Source organism: Peromyscus maniculatus, chromosome 10 (genome assembly GCF_049852395.1).
Source record: "Peromyscus maniculatus bairdii isolate BWxNUB_F1_BW_parent chromosome 10, HU_Pman_BW_mat_3.1, whole genome shotgun sequence".
NCBI classification, from domain to species: domain Eukaryota; kingdom Metazoa; phylum Chordata; class Mammalia; order Rodentia; family Cricetidae; genus Peromyscus; species Peromyscus maniculatus.
This window is the reverse complement of record NC_134861.1, coordinates 4,388,510-4,412,692: the sequence shown is the minus strand read 5'-3', so window position 1 is coordinate 4,412,692 and position 24,183 is coordinate 4,388,510. Positions and strand designations below refer to the sequence as shown.

The window sequence follows — 24,183 nt, the reverse complement described above, 5'->3', positions numbered from 1 at the left end:
GTTTCTCAATTGAGGTTCCTTCTTCTCAAATGACTATTTGGTGTCAAAATGACGTAAAACTAGCCAGGACAAGGGATGAATCCTATTAAATCCAGTTCCAGGAGTTACTACACTGTTTTTGTTTTTTGTCTCATTAGGCACTTGCACACATCATACACACACACACACACACACACACACACACACACACACACACTCATAAATAAGAAATCTTAAGCCAGGTGTAGCACATATGTTTATCTTGGCACTTGGGATGCAGAGGCAAGCAGATCTCTTGAAGCCAGCCATGTCTACACAGTAAGTTAGAGGCTAGCCAGTGCTACATAGTCAGACTAACTAAAAAACAAAAGCAAAAGTCATATTTAAAGAAATTAACCGGCTGGGCAGTGATGGCATAGGTCTTGGATCCCAGCATTTGGGAGGCAAAGGCAGGCATATCTCTGTGAATTTGAGGCCAGCCTACTTTACAGATCAAGTTCCAGGACAGGTAGGGCTACACAGAGAAACCCTGTCTGGAAAAACAAACAAACAAAGGAAATTAACTGGAGGGGGCTGGAGAGATGGCTCAGTGGTGCACTGGCTGCTCTTCCAGAGGACCCAAGTTCACTTCCCAGAACCTTCATGGCAGAACGCCTGTCTATAACTCTAGTTCCAGGGGATTCACCTCTCACACAGACATACATGCAGGCAAAGCACCACATAAGAAAAATAAATTACCCCCCAAAAGACAAGGAACTGGGTGGTGGTGGCATACACCTTTAATTCCAGGACTAGGGAGGCAGACACAAGTGGACTTCTTGAGTTTGAAGCCACTTTGGTTTACAGAGTGAGTTTCAGGGCTATACAGATAAACCCTATCTCAAAAAACAAAAAGACAGACAGACAGACAATATATAGGTAAACTGGGATCATAACACATAGGTGGTCTGACTCCAGGGCCTAAACTGTAGACATGAATCCAACACATTTTAAAATCAGCATTGGGATGGTAATGGAATTAAAAAATTTTTAAATGACTTTAAAAACAATTTTTTCATATACTATTATTTTGATATTGTTCTTTCCCCTTGCCCAATAGTAATGGAATTTTGACAGAATCCCAAGCCAGGTTTTCTGTACCAGCGACAAAAAACTACAGATTTTAGAAATAATAAACAAGCTAGGATGCAGTGGAGTTCACTTAAATTTGTCCATTTACAGATGGATGGTTTATCTCTAGTTGCCTCACCCATTGTTTTCAAAGCCACACCCTTTGAATGCTGTTCATTTAGGGGCTGAGTTGAAATGAGAATTTTGTGAAATCTTGGTGCGCGACATGTGTTGCTTCAGACAAAATACAGTAGTTTACCTTAAAATACAAAAAAGGAGAACTAACATGAGTATACAATAGAATGTTGTTTCTAAAGGCTGGGCATATAGCTCCTTACCCAGTGTGTAGAAAGCCTTGGGTTCAGTTCCCTGCACTGTGTCCCCACAAACAACAGCAGCAACAACTTAAAATATTTTGAAGAGAATTTCCTATACTCCAGGCTGACCTCAGATTTGCAGTATAGCCAAGGATGACCTTGAACTTCTGATCTTCCTGCCTCCACCTTCAGAGTGCTGGGCTTACAGTTGTGTGCTACCACACCTGGTTTTAAGAATGGCTTTTGGTGCTGGGAACTAACCCAAGGGCTCTACCACTGAACTAAATCCATAGCCCCCCAAATGAAGTTTTTATCTTGATGCTTTTATATTCTCATCAGTGCTAGAATAATGAAAACATTTACCACTTATAGGTAGTTATGCACTGTATATACAACAGACACTGCTAGATATTTTATACATACTATTTATTATTGTTGTTATTATTACTTTTTCATTTTAAATAAGAGATATATTTTGGCTCACAGTTCTGGTTCAGGCTTGAGAAATCATATCTGGTGATGGGCTTTTTGCCGGCAGAGTCCCAAGACAGGGCAGGGCAGAGGCAATTTGAAGTGGGAGACACCCTAGAAGTGTGTCTGGAGAGCAGATGGTATCAGTGTGGGATTTCTTAGCAGGAAGCCAGCTATCCCTCCAAGCAGCTAACTTGCAAGGGAATGTTCCATGACCGTGCTAAAGAACAGGCCTGAATGTGGACCCAAGGCTATATTTTTTGACAAGTGCCTGGGAATGCTGTTGTTGTTGAAGGAGTGAAGTTCAACAGTTTTGGTCCAAGGTCGAGAAGCCACATCTGGTGATGTTCTTCTTCTTGATATAGTCCCAATACAGAGTCAGGTATCATCTGAGGAAAGAGAAGGAAGCCTCTGTTTGTTCCTGCCTGCTTTTGGAACATGGTTTCAGGCCATCCTTGAACTCCCAATCCTCTTCCTTCCCTGTGCTGGCATTGTGGGCATAAGCCACCATGTCCAGCTTCACGTGCTGTTTGTAAAAGGCCCAGCGGTTCTGGAACGCTGCTAAGTTTATTGCAAATGAAACTGGGCACAAAAGATGATAGGCTTCCTGATGATGAAGCAGTTAAGGGCACACTGCTGGTAGTGGAAGGTCAGGATGTGCTTCATGCAGCCCTGGAGAGGAGAGAAGAAACTGACCCACCTCTATGGGAAGGAGGGATCATTGGCATTTAAATAACTGGTGTACACATCCATCAGAATCTGAGGATTAAAGGGGAAGGTTTAAAATGACAGACACTGGGGGAAAAGCAGATAAAATATTTAATAATGCTTTAAACCTTTGACAGAGCATTTTCTTTAATGTGTGCCTATGAAGAAGTGGTATTTTTATTATTATTATTATTTTTTTTTTGGTTTTTCGAGACAGGGTTTCTCTGCGTAGCTTTGCGCCTTTCCTGGAGCTCACTTGGTAGCCCAGGCTGGCCTCAAACTCACGGAGATCTGCCTGGCTCTGCCTCCCGAGTGCTGGGATTAAAGGCATTGCACCACCATCGCCCGGCAGAAGTGGTATTTTTTTATTTCTTCTTTTTTTTTTAATTTAGAATTTTTTTTTTTATTTCTTTATTTTGACACACAGTCTCACTATGTAGTTCACGTTGGCTTGAAGTTCACAAGGTTGCCCAGTCCAGCCTGAGTCTAACCATGCCTCTGCTTCAGCTTCCTCGGTGATGGGATTACATGTGTGCAAAACCCTGCCCGGCAATATCTTTCTTTTGCAAATATTTATTATTATTTATGTGGGGGGCTGTGCTTATGGGGGGGCAAAGGACATCCTCGTGGAGTGGGTTCTCTCCTCCTGTTCTTACAAGGGTTCTGGGGATAAACTCAGGTCACTAGGCTTTCATGGCAAGTGCTTTACCTCTTGAGCCTTCTGCTGGTCTAGTAACTTTCCTTTGAAAAGTAGAGGTCACTATGGAAAAAATGTACAAAAGTTGGGTCTACTCTGGAAGCTGAGGCAGGAGGATCAAAAATTCAAAACCTGCCTGTGGGCAAATTGGTGAGAACCTGTTTCAGAAAAAGTACAAGAATTGTAGATAAGGCTGAGGGAGGCCAGGGTTTAATCTCCAGTCTGACAAAGGCAAAGAGTTTGCCAATGTGACTAAGTAAAATGTTAAACTAGTTGCTTATTGAAAACAGTGAAATTACAGATGATAATCTGGGGCAGTGGCTGTATTTAGTGCCCTCTCTACCCCAAGACAGGGTTTCTCTGTGTAGGCCTGGCTGTCCTGGAACTTTTCTCTGTAGATTGGCCTTGGCCTGAAACTCAGATGCATCTGCTTTCCTAAGTGCCACCACCACCATCCCCCCACTCCCCCCCCTTTTTTTCTTTTAATTTTGTTTAAGACAGGGTTTTACTATGTAACTTTGGCTAGCCTGGAGCTTGCAGGCTGGTCTGGAACTCATAGAGATGCACCTGGCTTGGCCTCATGGGTGCTGAGATTAAAGGCATGTGCCACCACACCTGGCCCTCTTTGATTTTAAAAATTTATTCTTTGGCCGGGCGTTGGTGGCGCACGCCTTTAATCCCAGCACTCGGGAGGCAGAGCCAGGCGGATCTCTGTGAGTTCGAGGCCAGCCTGGGCTACCAAGTGAGCTCCAGGAAAGGCGCAAAGCTACACAGAGAAACCTTGTCTCGAAAAACCAAAAAAAAAAACCAAAAAAAAAAAAAAAAAAAAAAATTTATTCTTTGACAGTTTCATACAAATAAACAATACACTCCTTCAAGAAACCCCAGCTCCTTCCTCCCACTCTCCCTGGTGCCCCCAGCATGTCCCCCCGCCTCTTTTTGTGAATAACCTTTGGAGTCTGATTCCTGCTGCTGGTTGGAATGTCGACTGACCCTGCTGGCTATTACATTCTTCCTGCCCTTCTGCAGTGTTCCCTGAGCCTTGATGTGCAGTGGATGTCTCTCAGGACTGAGCACTCACACAGTAGACACTTTTAGCACTTGGACCAGCAATGAATCTCTGTATTAACTGCCGACCACTGCAGAGAAAAGCCCTGGCCAAGGTAGAAGGCAGCATTAAATGTATGTATACGCATAAATATTTAGAAAGCAGTTTGACAACATGTATAGCAAAACAACAGTTCCTCCCTGGAACCTGTGACCTCTCAACCCCTGGGCTTTTGAACAGTTTTATAGTACCAGCTATGAATTTCTTCTTGTGGATCAGGCCTCAAATCTAAAACAAAAGCAGTTGAATAACCTTCACGCCACAATTGTACCAGTGGGCACATCTTACCTGGTAGGTTGGTATTGTAGCATGCAGGGCTAGTGAAGGGATGCCATTGATGTCTTCTCCAGCAGCCTACATAGCATCTTCTGGCACGGTGAAAGGTAGTCAGCAGGGAAGAAGGGTTCAGGTCCTTTCCAGCTTGATTTCTTTGTATCTTGTAACCAAAAGTGTGTCTTCAGCAATAGGGTCTTACCATCTAGTTCTGTTGGGCAACCAAGAGCAATGACAGTGGGCAGTGTTGTTTTCAGAGGTCTTTGGGGCCTCCCTGACAGAGTTTATAAGGAGGTATCCAGTGCCTGATTCTCTTTCTTGATAGGGTCTCACAGTGTGGCCTTGCCTGGTTTGAAACTTGATTTGCTGTCCTTGAATTTAAAGAGATCTGCTTGCCTCTGCCTCCTGATTGCTAGGATTAAAAGTGTGCACCACTACACCTGATTCCATTTTCTTTCTCTCTCTCTCTCTCTCTCTCTCTCTTTGCTTTGTGTGTGTGTGTGTGGGGGGGGTTACTGGGGATTGAACCCAGGGCCTTATCTAATTATTTTCAATTTTATGGGAATAAATACATCAAGATTGCAAAAATAAAAAAAAAAAAAGAAATGAATGAAAGATAAATACATACAGATGCATAAAGGTTTGGTCTTCCCTCTTCACAGGTACACCCAGAAGTGTGTGTTATAGTTGATTCTAATCCAGTCAGGTTGATAAGGAAGTTGAGCAAACCCTGACAGTCTACCAAGCAGGAGAACTTGGATTATACTGCTGCTTCCTTCTGCATGTGAGCTCCAAAAAGAAAGTGGCTTTTACTGAACCCCAACTCACTTTCTGTTGTGGAACTTTCTTTTCCTGTAACAGATGTTTCCACTATCAGGATTGCCCTTTGGCTTTTTCGTTTTTTCTTTTTTGTTTTGCTTTTTGAGACAGGGTTTCTCTGTGTAGTCCTGGCTGTCCTGGAACTCACTCTATAGACCAGGATGACCCCTTGAACTTAGAGGTCCACCTGCCTTTGCCTCCCAAATCCTGGGATTAAAGGTATGCACCACCATGCCTGGCAAGATAGGCATTTTTATCACCCCCCATTTTCTTTGGAAAAACTGAGGTGCACATAGTGACCTTGCCCAAGAGGTGTGTCTCATATGTATCAGCCAAGAACTTTTTGTTTTGTCTTTTGATACAGAGTCTCGCCTTGTAATTCAGGCCTGCTTGGAATTCTGTCTGCAGTCCAGTTTGGCCTTAAACTTAATTAGTCCTGTGTCAGCCTCCTAAATGCTGGGATTATAGATGTGTGTCACTGTCCTAAGAGTTGAACCTTGGTGACGCCTAGCTTTACCATTTCTGCCTCGTACATTCCAGCAGTTAAAGGACTTGATGAGTGTCTGCTTACACACTACTGGCTACCACAGAATGTCAGATTACAGGTGGAGAATAGTTGTTGGGACCAGCTGGCAATAACCCAGCAGATGACTGATAGAAGTTACAGAGAGAGGAAGGTGACAAAAGTGTGGAGTAGCTTAGTAAATGTCCTGGTTCTTGTCCCTGTTGTATATCTGCCTGCTCCATGGCTGCAATACAGTTTGTGTGTGTGTGGGTGTATGAATTCCAGTGTGTGTATGTGTTTGTACACATGTGGAGGTGAGGAGTCCATGACAAATGTCTTCCTCAGGTACTTTCCACCTTACGTTTTGAGACAGGTTCTCTCTGTCAGCCTGGAGCTCGCTGCTTGAGGCAGTGAGCTCCAGGGATCCACCTGTGCCCACCCAGGCACAGCTATGGTCACAGGCGTACACTGCTCCTGGCTTTTCCCTGGGTGCCGTGCACCCAGACTCAGGACCTCATGCTTGCCTGATAAGCACTTTACTGATAAGCTGTCTCACCAGTACAGTACTCACCCTGCAGTACAGTACAGTTTTGTACATGCTATTTTAACAACAAATTATTGGCTATTCCCTGATTGTTTAAACATTTGATTTCTGAGGTAGGATCTTAGTCTGTAGCCTAAGCAGACCTACAACTGTTTGAATCCCCCTGCCTTAGACACATGCAACATCATCTGGTTTTATATCACCTTTATTACTGGGGAGTAGTGGTGCACACCTTTAATCCCAGCACTCAGGAGACAGAAGCAGGCAGATCTCTGAGTTCAGGCCAGCCTGGTCTACAGAGTGAGTTCCAGGACAGCCAGGACTACACAAAGAAATCCTGTCTCAAAAACAAAAAAGATCATTTTTATCTTTATTTATTTTTAATTTTTGGTTTTCTGAGATAGGATTTCTCCATGCGGCACCGGCTGTCCTGAACTCACTCTGTAGACCAGGTTGACTTCAGACTCAGAGATCCGCCAGCCTCTGCCTCCTGAGTGCTGGGATTGAAGGTGTGAGCCACCACCACGGACTAAAAAAGATCACTTTTATTATATATTGTTGTCATCTTGTCCTATAATTATCAATCATCCCAATATGTTCTTTCCATATAGAATCAAATATATTGACTATTAGTTGCTTATTGTATGTAATGGGAATGTGTAGGTATATCCTGTGTATATATCGTTTGTGGTTCTGGGGACATGCTAGGCAAGTTACCACTGAGCTATATTCCTAGTCCTCTGATTTCCGCCCCCACCCCCCCAACATTCTTACCTTAGGCTAGTACTGTTGTCCCTCCTAATGTGTTTAATTAGATTACAGAACGGCCCCCCTCATCAAATCTGTTTCAACTTCTTTATGCTGATGTGTGTGGTCAGCCCCTGCTTTCAGAATTAGCTGGGTCTTCTGCAGTCTTTGTGGGTTCACTGTAGTGCCTTGCAAGCTTAGTTGTGGTGCCTGTGAGGTCTAGAAATCTTTTCTTTTCTCCCTCTGGGAGTTATACATACTCTTGTCTCCAAATCTAGTCGGCTAGAGAAAGATAAAGCTGCTTTTGTTGTACATACTGACTTTGAGAATTGACGTAACCCTTTGAAACAGAAAACCCAGTTACAGAGATACACAAACCCAGTTTCATACACAGTCTGAAATTCCTTTGTGGATGGTAAACTGAAATGTGGAACCTGTTTGTTAGTGTATGACTGTATCTGTCCCCAGTGTCTTTTGAGTTACATGTCCAGTTGTGATTGAATGAGTTGAAACAGTGACTCTTCTCACAGCCAGATGCCCCTGGAATCCAAACAGAATTTGAATGACGTTGTCAGTCCAGAATGCTAGACCTGGAAGTGTACTTGTCCTTTACCGTGTACTTACTCAGGCCTTGTTATTCCGATTGTCCTGGGAGTAAGGCGGGGTGGGGGTGGGATGGTTTCTTGCTCTGTTGGGATTGCATTCTAGTGAGGGAAATAGTGCATTTCCATCTGTTACTAAGAGTTAACTTCCCTCCCCCAGTACTACTGGAGATTGAATTTAGGGTTTTACTTTACCACTGAGCTTTGAACACCCCCTCCTTTTTTTTTTTTTTTTTTTTTTTTTTTTTTTGAGACAGTGTCTGGTGATGTTGCTGGGGCTGGTCTTAAAGTCTTCATCCTCCTTTGTCAGCCTTCCAAGCAATGGGATTACAGTCCTAAACAACCCAGCTTAAAACAGCTATTTTAAAGATGCTTAATGAAGACTGGTGAGATGGCCTAGTGTGTAAAGATGCTTGCCATGTAAGAGATGAGTTCCGTGCTCGGAACCCACGGGGAAGGAAAGAACTGACTCCTAAGAGCTGTTCCCTTCTCAACTTTCATGTACACACATGAAGAAAGTCAGGAAAGTAGGGCATGTATAGAACTGGAGAGATGGCTAGTCAGTTAAGAGCATGTGTGCTCTTGAGAGGATTCTAGTTCGATTCCCAGCATCGGTGATAGGAGGTTCACAACCACCTGTCACTCCAGCTCTGTGGTTTTCAACCTTCCTGATGCTGCGACCCTTTAATACAGTTCCTCATGTTGTAGGGACCCCCAACCATACAATTAGTTTGTTGCTACTTCCTAACTGTAATTTTGCTACTGTTAGGAATTGTAATGTAAATATCTGTTTTCCGATGGTCTTAGGTGACCCCTATGAAAAGTAATTTGACGCCCAGAGGGATCAAGACCCACAGGTTGAGAACCACTGTGTCTTCCTCCAAGAGATCTGGTGCCTGCAGCCATGTGCACATATCCCTGCCCTTCATGGAAAGTTTTTGGGTTTTTTTTTGTCATTGTTGCAAGGTCTCACTATGTAGCTCTTGCTGTCCTAGAACTTGCTTTGTTGACCAGACTGGCCTCAAACTTAGAGAACCACTTTCCTCTGCCTCCCGAGTGTAAGATTCAAAGGCTTGCACCACTACCACCTGTCTGGAATTTTTAAAAATGTAAAGAAAATGGTGTAGTAACAAATTCCTGTAATGCCAGTACTCAGGAGTCTGAGGCAGGAGGATCTGGAGTTTGATGCAGGCCTTGGCTGTGGAGTGAGACAGTCTCAGAACAGTCATGGCAGGGTAGAAGGGAAGCAGGCAGGGCACAGCAGCACACATCTGTCATCCTAGTACTGGAGAGGCTGCGGCAGGGTGTCAGAAGTTTGAAGCCAGGCTGGGCTGCTTAGAGAGGCCTGATCTAAAAGATGTCAAAACAAACAAGCAAAACTGGGCGTGGTGGTGTAAATCTTTAATCTCAGCTTTGGGAAGGCAGAGGCAAGCAGATCTCTATGAGTTCCAGTCCATCTGGTCTGGTCTGGTTTATATAGTGAGTTCTAGCTAGGACTATATAGTCAGACCCTGTTTCAAATAAAATAAGATACTATACGATGTAATACTATGTCACACCATAGAATAGGTATGATACAATAAAATAAAATGCAGGGAGACAAGATTGCAGGAAATGCAGAGTTCTGTTTTGAGTAAGCTAGGTGTGAGTGGACATCTAAGTACATTATTATTATTATTATTATTATTACATACACAAGTTAGATTGATGGTTAAAAGTTTAGTAGTCCATTGGTATATACATAGATCAGAGATTTTTTTTTCTTTTGGTTCAGTTCTGAAACACTTGAATGGCTTGCTAAAACTTAAAAGTGTTGATAATTGGGTCCTGCTTTCAGAGATTTGTATTCCTTGGTTCTGGGCTAGTTTGTTTATTTTTAGAGCCCCTCCCCCCTCTGCCGCCCACATTGTAAAGATTTAGGGCTGAGTGCACTCGAGTATGTGTGTGTGAATCTGTATGCAGGCATATAAGTGCTGGAGCAATAACTGAGAACTTACATCTCAATCCACAGGCAGGTAGGCAGAGAGAGGAAAAAAAAACTTAACAGGGAATGCCATGGGCTTTTGAAACCTCAAAGCTCCCCCCCCCAACTTAGAAACACACCTCCTCCAACAAGGCCATATGTCCTAATCTTTCCCAGACAGTTTCACCAACTGGGAGCCAAGTGTTCAGATACGAACCTGTGGAGGCCATTTTCATTGAAACCACCATAACCCGAGTGGAGGTATACCCTGTGTGTGATTCTTACATGGAACAGTCCTTATAGGCTGGAACTTCACTGCTTTTGGCAAGATGGAAATAATCTCTACCAAGTGGGGCTAATATAGATTTAGAAAATTCTCAGTTTTATTTAGGCCAGGCTTGGTGGCACACACCTTTAATCTCAACACTTGGGTAATAGATACAGGGGGATCTCTTATGAGTTCAAGGCCAGCCTGCTCTACATAACAAGACTCAGGACAGCCATGGTTATACTTTGAGGCTGTCTCAAAATAAACAAACAAAGAAAAAAACCAAACCAAGACAAACCCAAATATTCAGTTTTAATCAAGCAGTGTAGATTTAGAGAGAGAGAAGTCATTAATAGTTATTTAGATACAAATGGAGACATTTTGAGCAGGTACCAGGAAGGGACATTTTGTTTAGTATATTCTCAACTTAATTTGAAAATTTGTCTAATTTAGTATACTTATTTTAAGATATAGTCTTTTGTTTTTTGTTTTTATTTTTTCAGGACAGGGTTTCTTTGTGTAGTCCTGGCTGTCCTGGAACTCACTCTGTAGACCAGGCTGCCTCGAACTCAGGAGATCCACCTACCTGTTGCCTCCTAAGTACTGTAATTAAAGGCATGCACCACCACTGCCCGGCTAAGACACAGCCTCTTACAAGCTACGTTTTATTGTCTGTGAACTTAGGCGAAGGCCACACTACTAAAACACCTTGATCACAGAATATGGTTTCGTACCTATGTAGACTGTAAGGTGGGGATGATGGCAAATGGCTCATCAGGAAAGGTGCTGCAGTGCATACATGGTGACCTGCGCTGGATCCCTGGACCACACAGAGGTAGAAGGAGATGGCTGTCTCTACAGAGTCTGTGACCCTCCCTACAAGAATTAATAAATTAAAGAAGTCTTTAAACACACGGGTTGTCATTCTGCCGCTGTCAACACTGTGCAGTGCATCCTCTGTTCTCTGTGTACCCTCAGTCATGCTTACTATTTTACTTATTGTCTAAGTGGTGTTTTATTTATATTTTGGTTTTCCAAGACAGGGTTTCTTTGTGTAGCCCTGCTGTCCTGGAACTCACTCTGTAGACCAGGCTGGCCTCGAACTCAGAGATCCACCTGCCTCTGCCTCCTGAGTGCTGGGATTAAAGGTGTAGGCCACCGTTGCCCGGCTTATTTTTAAATTATTTTTATAAATTAACTATAAAATGTATGTATAATACATACATCCCTGCCCTCCATCTTGTCCAATTCCTTACCCCTCTCTAGTGCTCTACTATTTTAAATTTCTTGTGTATTTTTTTCCTTAATGCAGATAAAATTGCGTTTTTTCTTACCCTCCACATATACTATTTATGTACTGTTTTGTGTATCTTGCTCTTTTCACTGAGTAGGATATCCTTGTTCTGTGAAAACACCTGCACACTTTAAATTGCTCGATAGTACAAACCTCTGATAGCTAATGTGGTGGCTTTTCAGAGAGCATACTTTTGACAGAGTTTTACTTAGACTTGTGTTTGAGGTTTTAAATGCTTCCTGCCTGGATCAAAAGAGGAAACCTGGCTCCGTCTTTAGAAGCTTGAGAGCTGACAAAGCAGCACACGTAGCCTTTGCGTGTGCAGAATAGAGACTCGGTCTCACAGCCCTCAGCTTTGTGCTGCTCTCATCCTTCAAGTCCCAGAGCTTTCTTTTGTCCTTACTCTTCACAGAACCAATTACTTCACAACTAGGAACATTTAGACCATTGATTGTGGGGAAAATGCTTGTTTGCTATGGTCAGTATTTTATTCTTTCTTACCTATAATCTTGCCAGACTTCCCCACTTACCCCTCCCCTCAGAAAAATAACTGAAAAGGCAGACCAAATTATTACTTAGCAACCGTCCTCATGGGATGTCCTTCAGAAAGAGTTTGGGTTCAGGGTGCAGTTCCGTGGTCGAGTATTGGCTTGGCGCCCTTGAAGACCTGTGTGATTCCCAGCACCAAAAGGGGAGAAAAAAAACTGTTACAGAAGTTAAGCCTGGTGTGATCCTTTGATCCTAGCATTTGGGAGGGAGCGGCAGGCAGATCTCTGTGAGTTTGAGGCCAGCCTGATTTACACAATGAGTTCCAGGACAGCTGGACCTAGATGGTGAGACCCTGTCTAAATAAAAAAATTACAGTAGTTCAACAGTAATATAGTAAAGAATCAAAAATAGAGAAAGCAGTTGGCATTATTGCAGGATCTGTTATTTTTCCTCTAAGATTAAAAAAAACATGTGTATGTGCCTGTGCTCCCGAGTTTGGTGCTGGTGGAGGCCAGAGGCATGCGAGCCCCTGCATCTGGAGTTACTGTGGTTGTGAGTCTCCTACATGGGTGCTGGGAAATGAACTCAGATCCTGAAAGAACATGATTATGTGTTCATTATGGTCTGCCCCATGGACTTCTGTCTTCATCTTTTCTTTTTTGAGGGGGTGGAGAATGAGTTAGACAGTATCTTGCTGTGTATTCCAGTCTGGCCTTGAGTTTACAATCATCTTGCTTCGACTTCCTGAGTGCTGAAATTTACAGGTATACACCACAATACTTGGTGATTCGGCTTTTTCCTACCTGGAAGCCGTCATGGTGTTTGACTCAGAATATGAGACTGGTACGGTGACTGTGGTGAAGAAACTCATTAAACACTATGTCCAAAACCATTTCCTTTAGAATGTGATTACCGCCTGCTTTGTAGAATTACTGTTCCTTTCCTCCTCTCTCCTCGTCCTTTCTCTCCCTCCCTCCCTTCCTCTCTATTTTTTCTTTTTATTATATACTTCAGGTTGGTCTTGAATTCTTGATCCTCTTGCCTCAGTCACCTGTGTGCATGGAATTTCTTGAAAGCATTTGCTTTAGAACATTTGGATTATATGTGCTCATGGGCCATGTGAAGATAATGGGTATCAACTTAAGTGGATTTTTTGTTTTGTTTTGTTTTTGTTTTTGTTTTGTTTCTCTGTGTTGTTTTGATTCGTCCTGGATCTTGCTCTGTAGACCAGGCTGGCCTCAAACTCACAGAAATTCACCTGGCTCTGTCTCCGAGTGCTGGGATGAAAGGCGTGCGCCACCATTGCCAGGTGATTTTTTTTTTTTTTTTTTTTTAAAGATAGAGTTTCTCTATGTACTCCTGACTGTCCTGGAACACTGTATGTAGGCCAGGATGGCCTTGAACTCACAAAGATCTGCCTGCAGCTGTCTCCCAAGTGCTAGGATTAAAGAAATGCACCACTACACCTACTATATATATAATCTATTTATATCTATCTATATCATCCGTCTGTCCGTCCGTCCAGTTATCTATCTATCTTCCTATCAATATCTTTCTATGTTTCTATGTTTTCTTTTGTTTTTTGGCTTTTTGAGACAGGATTTCTCTGTGTAACCCTGACCATTCTGAAACTTGCTCTGTAGACCAGGCTGACCTCAAACTCAGAGATCTGCCTGCCTCCACCTCCTGAGTGCTGGGATTAAAGGTGTGGGTTACTGCTGGCACCACTACCACCAGGCATTTTTTTTTTTTAAATGAAAGTAAATTTGGTGAAAATAACTGATGTAGAATAATTTTTGTACCTCTTTAACCCTCATTGAATAGCTATTTTCTGAGGTCTGTTATATGCCAAGTAATGAGGAGATGATGCTGACCCAGACAACAGCCCTGTTGTATATACTGGTACTTCCTGAATTTGAATCTGACTGCCTGGGCTTCAGTACAGTAGAGTTCAGTTCAGTTCAATACAGCCTTGGAATCAGTGGTTTTGAGTCAGGTTCTGAATTCACTGATTTTTTTTTTTTTTTGAGACCTCTGGCACTTAAAACAGTGTGTGATGGGGCTGGAAAGACCATCCAGCAGTTATGAGCTCTGAATGTTCTTCCAGAGGACCTGGGTTTGATTCCCAGCTCCATGGGATCCAAAGAAACAAGGCACATACATGGTGCACAGATGTGCACGCAGGCAAGCATTTATACACATTAAAAACAAAAACAACCCTCCCCAGGCTGTTTTTTCCATTTGCAAATAGCAAATAGAGAGCCCTTACAGGGATGCTGGGAACTAACTGTGGTGATGCAGCCACGCAGGGTTCATGACGTGCAGTTGTCTGCTGCTGGACCTGTAGTTTCTACCTTTATTCTTTGCTGGAATATTGGAAAGTTGGGTTTGAAGTTTGGAGGGTTTTAAGGATGAGGATTGTGTCTCTGTCTTGCCCCTATCCTGTTTCTAGTTTGGTTTACTCTCATTTGTAAGGGTGGGGGAGGTATCTTTACTTTAGTATGTGTGAGCCTTTAGCGTCATCCCAACCTGTGGGCTGAGAGTCCTGTGTCAGCTACCAGAAGGCGGGATAGTGAGGGGCTGAGGAGTGCTGACTTCCATACCTGTTCTCAATGTCAACTTCTCATTTCTCTACTTAGCCGCCTGTTCAATTGGAAGCAAGTAACTGGAATCTCTCCAGTAACACATTGCAGAATGTATCGTATTTAACACATTTTAAATACAATGTATCGTATTTAAAAATAAAATGTGGAAAATTCAGTCTGGGAAGCTGTTAATTCGTTGTCATAAGGGAGCAAGAGGGTCTGCACAAATAATCAGTTCCTGGGATGTATTGTTTTTATTTTTAATTTGTGTCTTTGGAATCCTGTTCTTAACTTGAGTTTTCTTAAAATAGGATGGTGAGCATTGTGCATTGTTGGGAGGAAAGGGAACTCTGGAGCCAGACCACCTGAGTTTAGACCTGTCTGCTTGTCTACCTTGTGTAGGGAAGAATAGTTGATACATGAAAAAAATGAGTCTTAATCAGTGTGTTGTACATTGTCGACAGTGTTGATTTAAAGGATCTTTTGAGCACTTTTCATCAGTAAGAGACATGGGATAGAAATTAAACAACCAGATTAATAAAAGTCTTTATTGAACTTAGGTTCCTAGCAGTGCTTATTCAATCGGTCTGAGGTGTTTAAAAATCTCCCATATAAGGTGAGTGTTTCTCTTTTTTTGGAAATGAAGAACTGCATTGCTAGACATGGAATGGAAACCCTGTGAGATTGTAGCTTATCGTTTTATTTAGGGCAAGAGTACCAATTTGGACTTGCTTATTCCAGTAGATAGTAGGGATTCTCTTTCATTGATTGGCAGCATCCCTTTCAGCAACACCCCTCCATGTTTTTGTGTCATGGACTTGCGCATGATTTCTTAGGAGGAAGAGGAGGGCAGGATGGTCTAGTATAGTGCTAATGAAGCCTAGGGGACCCAGGGATTTTTTTAAAGCCCTGAAAGCATCTACCAGAAGGATAAGAGATTCTCATGTTCAGAAAAAGAGCCATGGAACATATTTTTAATATTTTTGTTTCAGACATTTATTTATTGTTTGACTTCAAAATTACACTTGAGTAGTGGCGACACACACCCTTAATCCCAGCACTCGGGAGGCAGAGGCAGGCAGATCTCTCTGAGTTCGAGGCCAGCTTGGTCTTTAGAGCGAGTTCCAGGACAGCCAAGGTTACACAGAGACCCACTGTCTCAAAAACATACAAAAGGCTATCAAAGGGCTAGGGATGTGGCATAGTTGGTTGAGTGTTTGCCCAGCATTCGTGAAGCCCTAGGTTCAAACCCCTTGTACCCCACCAACCTAAACTGGGCCTGGTGGCACCGACCTGCAATCCATAGCTCTTGGGAGGTAGTGGCAAGAACATTAGGAGTTCAAGTTTATCTTGGATACATGTATTTTAGGCTAGTAGTCAAGGCTGTATAGACCTGTCTGGTAAACAACAACAGGTTTTGGAGAGATGGCTGAATGCTTAAGAACACTTGCTGCTCTTGAAGAGGACCTGGGTTTGGTTCTCAACACCCATTTGCTGGCTCACAACCATCTGTAAACAAATTCCAGAGGTTTTGACTTCCTTTTCGGACCTCCACTGGTCAGAAAGGCATGTACATGGTATGCATACATACATGTAAGCAAAACAATCATATACATCAAATACATCTAAAACAACAAAACAGCAAAACCAAAGCAAGCAAAGCAAGCAAAGCAGGCTGTAATCTCAAATCAGGCCTGTAGTCTCAGCACTTCAGAGGCAGAGGCAGCAGGATTGCTGTGAGTTAGAAGTCACCAGAATTACAAGTGAGACCTAGTCTCTAAAAACAGAAAGATGGGGTCCACAAAATGGCTCAACAGGTAAAGGTGATGGCCATGAAATACCGAAGTTCCGAAATGCTGGTGATCTAGAACCTTTGATAGAAAGAGAAAACAGACTTCTAAAAATTGTCGCTTTCCATATGTGCTCCATGTGTGACTATGTACAAGCACACTCACATGATAGTAATACAAAGGTCAGCACCGGATCATAGCAGGTTTGATGTAGTTCAAGGCCTGTCTTTTCATCTGTGCCCTTCCTATCTCTCTCTTAAAATCTGTTTACCAGTGTGAGTGTCTGTCTGGGTGCCTGAGGAGATCAGAAGGTGTTGGATCACTGGGCACTGGTGTAACAGTGGTTTTTAGCCGTACAGTGTGGGTGCTGGGAGCAAGTCTTGGGTCCTCTGGAAGCACCACAAGTCCCCTTAACTGATAGCTGTCTCTCCAGCCTCACCCTCCTGCTCTTTAGGGCTTTGTTATCTGTGTTTCACGGATCTCACCACTGCTGCACTCGTCATCTTTATCATCTGTGGTATAGATCAGAGAGTTTAAGAACAACAGTTCTGAGCCTTGGTTTGAATTTCAGTCCTCATATTTTCCAGCTGAATCAATTTCTGTTCCTTTTGTTTGTTTTGAGACAGGGTCTCATGTAGTCTAGACTGGACTGGAACTCAGTAGGTAGCCTATGATAACTTTGAATTCCTGATCCCCCTGCTTATATATCTTAAGTGCTGGGATTGGCCAGGCCATGGTAGCGCCTTTAAACCCAGCATTTGGGAAGCAGAAGCAGGTGGATCTCTGTGAGTTCCAGGCCAACCTGGTCTACAGAGCAAATTCTAGGACAGCCAGAGCTACACAAAGAAACCTTGTCTTGAAAAACCAATAAATAAATAAATGAATAAATAAATAAATGAATAAAATAAAATGAAACAAAATAAAAAGTGCTGGGATCATAGGTGTGAGCTACCATAGCCAGCTGCCTTTTCTAATCTTTAAAAATGAGGAAGTGTGGTGCTGAGGGGATGGCTCAGTGATTAAGAGCACTGGCTGCTCTTCCAAAGGTCCTGAGTTCAATTCCCAGCATCCACATGGTAGTTCACAACCATCTATAACTGTAGTCCCATGGGATCCAATGCCTTCTGCTAGTGTGCAAATGTACAAATAGACAAAATACCAATATACATAAAGTACATAAGTAAATCTTAAGGAAAAATCAGGTAGTGTGCTGGTGTGGGTGTGGTGATGCACAGCTTTGAGCTTTGATCCCAGCACTCCAGAAGCAAGTGGATCTCTGTGAGTTTGAGGCCAGCCTGTTCTTCAAGAGTGCAATCCAGGATAGGCACCAAAACTACACAGAGAAACCCTGTCTCCAAACAAACAAACAAACAAACAAACAAACAAACAAACACACACGAAAAAAGTTAAAAAAAAAAGTTTGGGCTGAGTGGTGGTGCATGCCTTTAATCTCAACACTTGGGAGGCAGAAGTAGGTGGATCTCTTTGAGTTCAAGGCCAGCCTGGTCTATAAAGCAAGTTCCAGGACAGCTAGAGGTATTACATAGAGAAACCTTGTCTTGGGGGGGGAAAAAAAAAAAAAGAGTTTAACACTTCCAAAATCTGTCTGTTAGTGTGGGATCAATCTAAGTGTTAATTATGGTCAAGTTCAAATTTCTAATTCTTTTTGGATTTGTTAGAGGACATACATAATAGCTTTGTTAGATTGTTTTCTATGCTCTAATAAACAATGGTCAGAACAAAATACAGCATTGATTAGTGGAGGGCCGGGAATGGTTGACCAGTCATGTGCTTCTGAACTATAAAGGAGCCAGCATGTCCCCACATAGAAGAATGTATTTCTGAGGTTGATGTACTCATCATGAAATCTTAGTGAGCATTGATCTGAACACAAAAATGTCTTTTATTTTCCTTCTGCAGGACCTTAGAAAAATTGTACCATGAATGGTGATACCCGGGCCGCAGTGGTGACCTCACCACCCCCAACCACAGCCCCTCACAAAGAGAGGTACTTTGACAGAGTCGATGAGAACAATCCAGAATATTTGCGGGAGAGGAACATGGCACCAGACCTTCGTCAGGACTTCAATATGATGGAGCAGAAGAAGCGGGTATCCATGATTCTACAAAGTCCTGTAAGGAAAAAGTTTGCTTCCTTCTGATTCCTGTGCTCTCAGGCCTGTTGTGTGAATGGTATAGTCAGTTCCTCACCCCACAGCACATTGATGCTTCATGCTTACAGATATGTGTTGAAAGAATTCTGCTTGGTTCATGCTACCAGACATAATGAAAACATTTTAGAATTATAAAGGATTGATGTTTATTTCTACTTTGAACTATCTTTACTGTTTGTCCAAAGTGTTTTTTATAAATAGAGGGACAATGTAAAACCCACTGTTTTCTACAAAGTACAGGTCAAGCATCCCTCTTCCAAAAATACAAGACAGATATTTTAAGCATTAAGATAGTGGTTAAAACATTTGGATTTGAGAGCATTTCAGTTGTTTGAATTAGGCATGATCAACTGATAAAGCCTGTGCAGATATTCCCAAATCTAAGTTTTTTGATGCTCAGTGTGGCCTTCACTTGTTCTTGGTCATGCCTAGACTAGTAGCACCTGATTTGTTAATGTCGGCATTGTGAGCCACAGTCATGCCTACCTGAGTGTCTTCTAGATGTTATGTAGTTAAAGCAGCCTTGTCCTCCCAGCTTTCTCACGGTGATGCGATTCTTACCTATGCTGCAGTCCCGTGTCGTGTCCCCCCCCCCCCCCCCCCCGCTTCTTCCTCTTGGTCTGGTTTTGCTTTGTCCCTTTAATTTTTAGGAGGTGCCATTGGCCTTTTAAAAATGATATTTATTGTCCCATATACTGTGAGGACATATGGATTTGACTTATGGACCATCTAGTAGATCGAGTTTGATTGTATTGCTGTTATCAAGGTGTAATTAGCAAGTACTCAGATCTGTGCAGAACTTGATGAATTTTGACATACAAAGGACACATGCAGTCACTTAGATCAGGGCACACACTTGACATTCCAGTTGATGGTGATGAAGGATTAAAAACAGTCAGGTGCTATGCTGAAAGCAGTGGTGTTCTGAAACTGAGTGTGGCTGGTCAGAAGAGCCTCTCTGAGGAGGTTTGGCTAACAGGACTCTGTAGCATGGAGGAGCTGGGCATGTAGGTAAGTATCTAGAAGAGAAGCATTCCAGCTTGAGAGATGGGCTCCGGTGAATTCTTGGGGTAGGGATGTGCTTGAGGGGACTTGAAGAGACAAAAATTAGTGTGGTTGGTGCCTCCAAGATGGATTCTAGCAGTTAGAGAGACTCTGGAAGGCTATGTAGGTTGAGATAGGAACTTGAATTTCTTTTTTGTGTTTGTGAGTTAAAATAATACAAATGCATTATCTTTCACTTCTGAAGTCCTAAATTGAGGTGTTGACAGGGCTGGATTCCTTCTGGAAGCTCAGAAAGGAGTGCTTCCTCCTTTCTGTTATTAGAAGTTTCTACAGTCCATGTCATAGCCCCTCCCTCAACTGCATGTCACAGCCCCTTATTCATGTCACTCTGGTCCCTGGTCCCTTCATTACAAGGAACTTGAATTTCTTTCTAGCATTGTGGAGGTGTTGGAGAGTTGCTAACAGGGGACAGATAGAATTTAGGTTTAAGGAGGTCATTCTGGCTTCAGTAGATAGTTGCTGTCTTCCAGATGGAAGAGAGCAAGAGCTGTAATTAGGTCCAGGGTGGAAAGGGACAGACATGTTTGAGATTCACTTAGAAAGTAGAATGCAGAGAGCTTGCTGAGAGGGTGAGAGGAAGTGAGAAGAAGGAGCCAGGAGAACACCTTGACTCTTGGCTCCAGAGTCGTCCCTAATAAAAGCAATAAGAAACTAAGTGACCATGGCTAGAGGTGGAGTGAGGAAGCTGAATTCAGCACACCTAGTATGCACCAGGACCATGCCAGGCTCTGAGGGTGGAAGGGGCAGGCAGTGAGAGCCTTCCTCACAAGATGTTTAGACTGTAGAGAGCATTGGAGTCTCGGTGCAGCGTGAGCTTTAGGAATGGCGAGGACAGTAGTGAGAAGAGTGTAAAGTCGAGGAAAAGCTGGCTCCATTAAGAGTGGGTGCACCCGTGTGGGTTCTTCGTGTGATGGCTGTGCTCTGAGGACTGTGGTGGGTTGATGAGAATGTTCCCTACAGCTCCAGGTTCAAGCACTGGCTCTTCAGTTGGTAGTTCTGGAGGCGGGCTGTAGTTGTTTTAGAGTCTTCCAGTTTGTTCTCTCTACTTAATGTTTGTGGTTGAAGATGTGAGATTTCAGTTTCCTGCTCTTGCCTCCCTGCCATGATGGACCTCTGGAACCATAAGCCAAAACAAAACAAAAACAAAAAAACCAACCCTCTTCCATAAGTCCCCTTTGGTCATGGTGTTTTATCACAGCAATAGAAAAGTAACCAATACAGATCAACAGATGTTAACAGTGAGGAAACTCAGGGTTCTCTGGTATGTCTTTTTAACTTTTTTGTACATCTGGAACTATCCTAGGCTCGAAAGGTTTTTTGTTTGTTTTTTTAAATATAGGCTTGGGCTGTGAGGGAAGTGAGTACTGACATCGTGTAGGTCTGTTCCTTTGGAGTGTTGGTGGCCAAGTAGTCCCACAGCAGTGACATAGAACAAGGTCTGCCATTGTGGTGATAGGAATGTTACTGTGTTAGTTACTTTTCTTGTTGCTGTAACTAAGTACCTGGAAAACAAAACACAGGAGAAAGGGAATTGACTTTGACTCTCAGTTTCAGGCCTGGTTTACTTGGCTCTGTATTCTTAGAACATCTTGGTGGTGAGAATGTAATAAAGACAGGTCTTAACTTTTTAATGAATAATAAAGCTTATAGAAAGTGGGGAGGAAGGAGAGGGGAAGAGGGAGAGTGTGGTGATATATTTGCCCAAAGATCAGAGAACAGAACAAACCACTAGATTAAACATAGATGCCAGGCAGTGACACCTTTAATCCTAGCACTCAGGAGGCAGAAATCCATCTGGATCTCTGAGTTCAAAGCCACCCTGGACTACATGAGATTGACTCAGTCTAGGAGAGAAACAGAGCCAGGCAGTGGTGGCACACACCTTTAATCCTAGCACTTGGGAGTCCATGCCTTGGGAAACACACACACGCCTTTAATTTCAGGAAGTGATAGCTGGGTGGAGAAAGGTATATAAGGATGAGGAGACAGGAAATAAAGGCTTTTTCAGGCTGAGGAGTCCAAGAGGTAAGACTTGGCAGTGGCTTGTTCATTTGTCTCTCTGATCTTTCAGCATTTACCCCAATATCTGGTACCAGGTTTTTTTTTTATTAAAAGGCCATTTTAAGATTCATGTTAACAGGAGGGGAGAGAAGAGAGACTGCCCCACTCCCCAGCATGGTGGCTAATGCCTTTAATCCTAGCATTCAGAGGCAGAATCAGGCAGATCTCTGTGAGTTCAGGCCAAGGAGATACACAGTGAGATCTTATCTGAAAGAAAGCCAAGAGAGGTTATTGTGGGAGAAGCTGCAGTAGGAGTCCTTCCAGCGGTTTGACTGAATAGGTAATGGCAGAATTCTCTACAGCCCATGTGGAGATGTGATGAAGGTCCTGGTCAAGAATCCTGCTAATGCTGAGGTACTCAGGGTCCTGGGGAGCCCCAGGAGTGATAGGATGAATGTGGAGGTGCTAGATTTTGAACATGTTTTAACCATGCTGCAGACTGGCCAAGAGCAGGGACCAGGTGCCTATGAGGAGTACGTTGAAGGCCTTCAGGAGTTTTTTTTTTTTGGTTTTTTCGAGACAGGGTTTCTCTGCGTAGCTTTGCGCCTTTCCTGGAACTCACTTGGTAGCCCAGGCTGGCCTCGAACTCGCAGAGATCCGCCTGGCTCTGCCTCCCGAGTGCTGGGATCAAAGGCGTGCGCCACCACCGCCCGGCCCGCCTTCAGGAGTTTGACGGGGAAGGGAGTGGCACTGTCAGGGTCAGAAATGTTCTTGACATGCTGGATGAGAAGAAGACAGAGGAGAAGTGGTGACATGGTGGCAGGGCGTGAGGACAGCAGTGTTGTATCAAGTTCAAAGAGCTTGTCTGGACTGTGTTAATTGGCTGAGGCCATTCCCATAGCCTGAGCCTTGCCCTGTGTTAGATTTCTATGTGACACGAGAAGCCTCCTAGTGTTAGGGAGCTTGTGACCCCTGGGAAAAGACCATAGACTCAGTCCAATTATAATTAGAAGATTTATTGATTAGCTGCTATCAGGATGAGTAGTCTCTGAGCTACATTTGAGATTGTCATGTGGGAGGGGTGGGGAATAACTTTCAAAGGGGAAAACTTCATGAAGACCTTCAATAGCTATGCAAGCACATGAACTGTCCTGTTCTGCCAAGTTAAGTGGGTAAGGCAACGATCTTTGGGTATCTATGTAAGCAAGTTACAGAAGCAAAATAGCAGTTGGTCATATCATACAAGTAGATAGTCATGGCTGTACATTTTTGAGTGGGGGTCACTGAGTCACGGTTATTGCGGAACTCCAGGGACTTAAGTCAGAGACAAGTGGCTGGTGGGTATCAAGATGGATGCCTAGCATAAAATGGAGCTTCTCTAGCTATAATACTAGGCAGCTGGCTGCTGCTGTGTCGTGTGTGTGTGTGTGTGTGTGTGTGTGTGTGTGTGTGTGTGTGTGTGTGTGTCTCCCCGGTTTTCTTGAGACAGCGTTTCTCTGTGTAGTCCTGTCTGTTCTGGAACTTGCTTTGTAGACCAGGCTGGCCTCAGACTCCCAGAGATCCTCCTGCCTCTGCCTCCTGAGTGCGGGGACTAATAGCATGTGCCACCACCACCAAGCGCTAGACTTATTATCATAACACCTTGCCCACCTGACCTCTTTGGATAATGTTTGCTATTAGCTTTCACCAAATAAAAAAGGGCAGGGAAAATAAAGTTAATCAGGTTAATCTGAAGGGGGAACTTGAGGTCAGAGGTCATGAACTTGCAGTGAGACAGGGTAGGGTGTTGATGTGGTCTGGTCTTCATTTCTTCTTTTACCTTTGTGAAACACTACCAGAAGTGAAGAAAGGTAGTATTTAAGTTTTGCCACATGAAATGGTAGAGAGTTGGAGAAATGATTACTGTGGGTCTAAGCAGGGTGAAGGGCATAAGGATGTAGAGAAGATGAGGAGTGGCGGGCCGTGTCAGAATCACAGTGGATACTAGAAAGGGCCAGTTAGAGAGTCCATTTGTGTCTCCAGATGGAATGGGGTACAGTTACTAGGAATGAGCAGGTCTAGAGTGTGACTGTAGAAGTGAGAGGCAGAGGTGAATTGGAGAATAGTTATCATAGGAGAAAGGCCTAGCTGAGAGAATGTAGATTTGTTACCACGGTAGCACATAAGACCCTTGGGTAGTGACTGCTGGCTAGAGGTAAATCGAGTTAACCATGTGGGTATCTCCAGGCTCTCCCTCATCACTAAGGCCAGCTCTGTGCCAACCAAGCATATGGCATATAAACATTGCCTGAAATGCTGATAATGTAGAAGACCCTCATAACCTGCTTTTTTCTTCTTAAGGCTTTGAGTTCCTTGGTGGTGTGCATTGTCTTACCTATCTCAGTCTTCAGTATCTAACACAGGGTCTGACATTTGGATTTTCTATAGATGTATATGTAGATTTGGAAAGCATTGACATGGATTGTTTTAGTTTTCAGACTGAGAGTTCATGAGGACAGGAATGTTCATTGAGACATAAGTGTATCACCATGCCCAGCTTTTTTTTTTTTTTTTTCCTTTTTCTGTTTTTTAAAAGTAGTTCCTTATGTAGCCCAGGCTGGGTGTGAGCTTGCAACCCCTGGTGATCAGTAGCCTGTGATGTGCAGTGGAGAGCAACTTACTTAGTCTTTGTGCA

The 24,183-nt window shown here is 43.3% G+C and overlaps 1 protein-coding gene across 17 annotated transcripts in view; it reads left to right on the top strand.

The window, feature by feature from the left end:
* The window catches only part of Add1 (adducin 1), a 59,604-nt gene that overhangs the window by 5,070 nt on the left and 30,351 nt on the right, over window positions 1–24,183 (top strand). For all 17 annotated transcript variants that reach the window (XM_042285825.2, XM_042285824.2, XM_042285823.2 and 14 more), the window contains exon 2: window positions 18,190–18,404. In XM_042285825.2, the coding sequence (XP_042141759.1) occupies window positions 18,210–18,404 (195 nt within the window). In that variant the 5' untranslated portion in view covers window positions 18,190–18,209. The remainder of the gene's footprint in view (window positions 1–18,189; window positions 18,405–24,183) is intronic.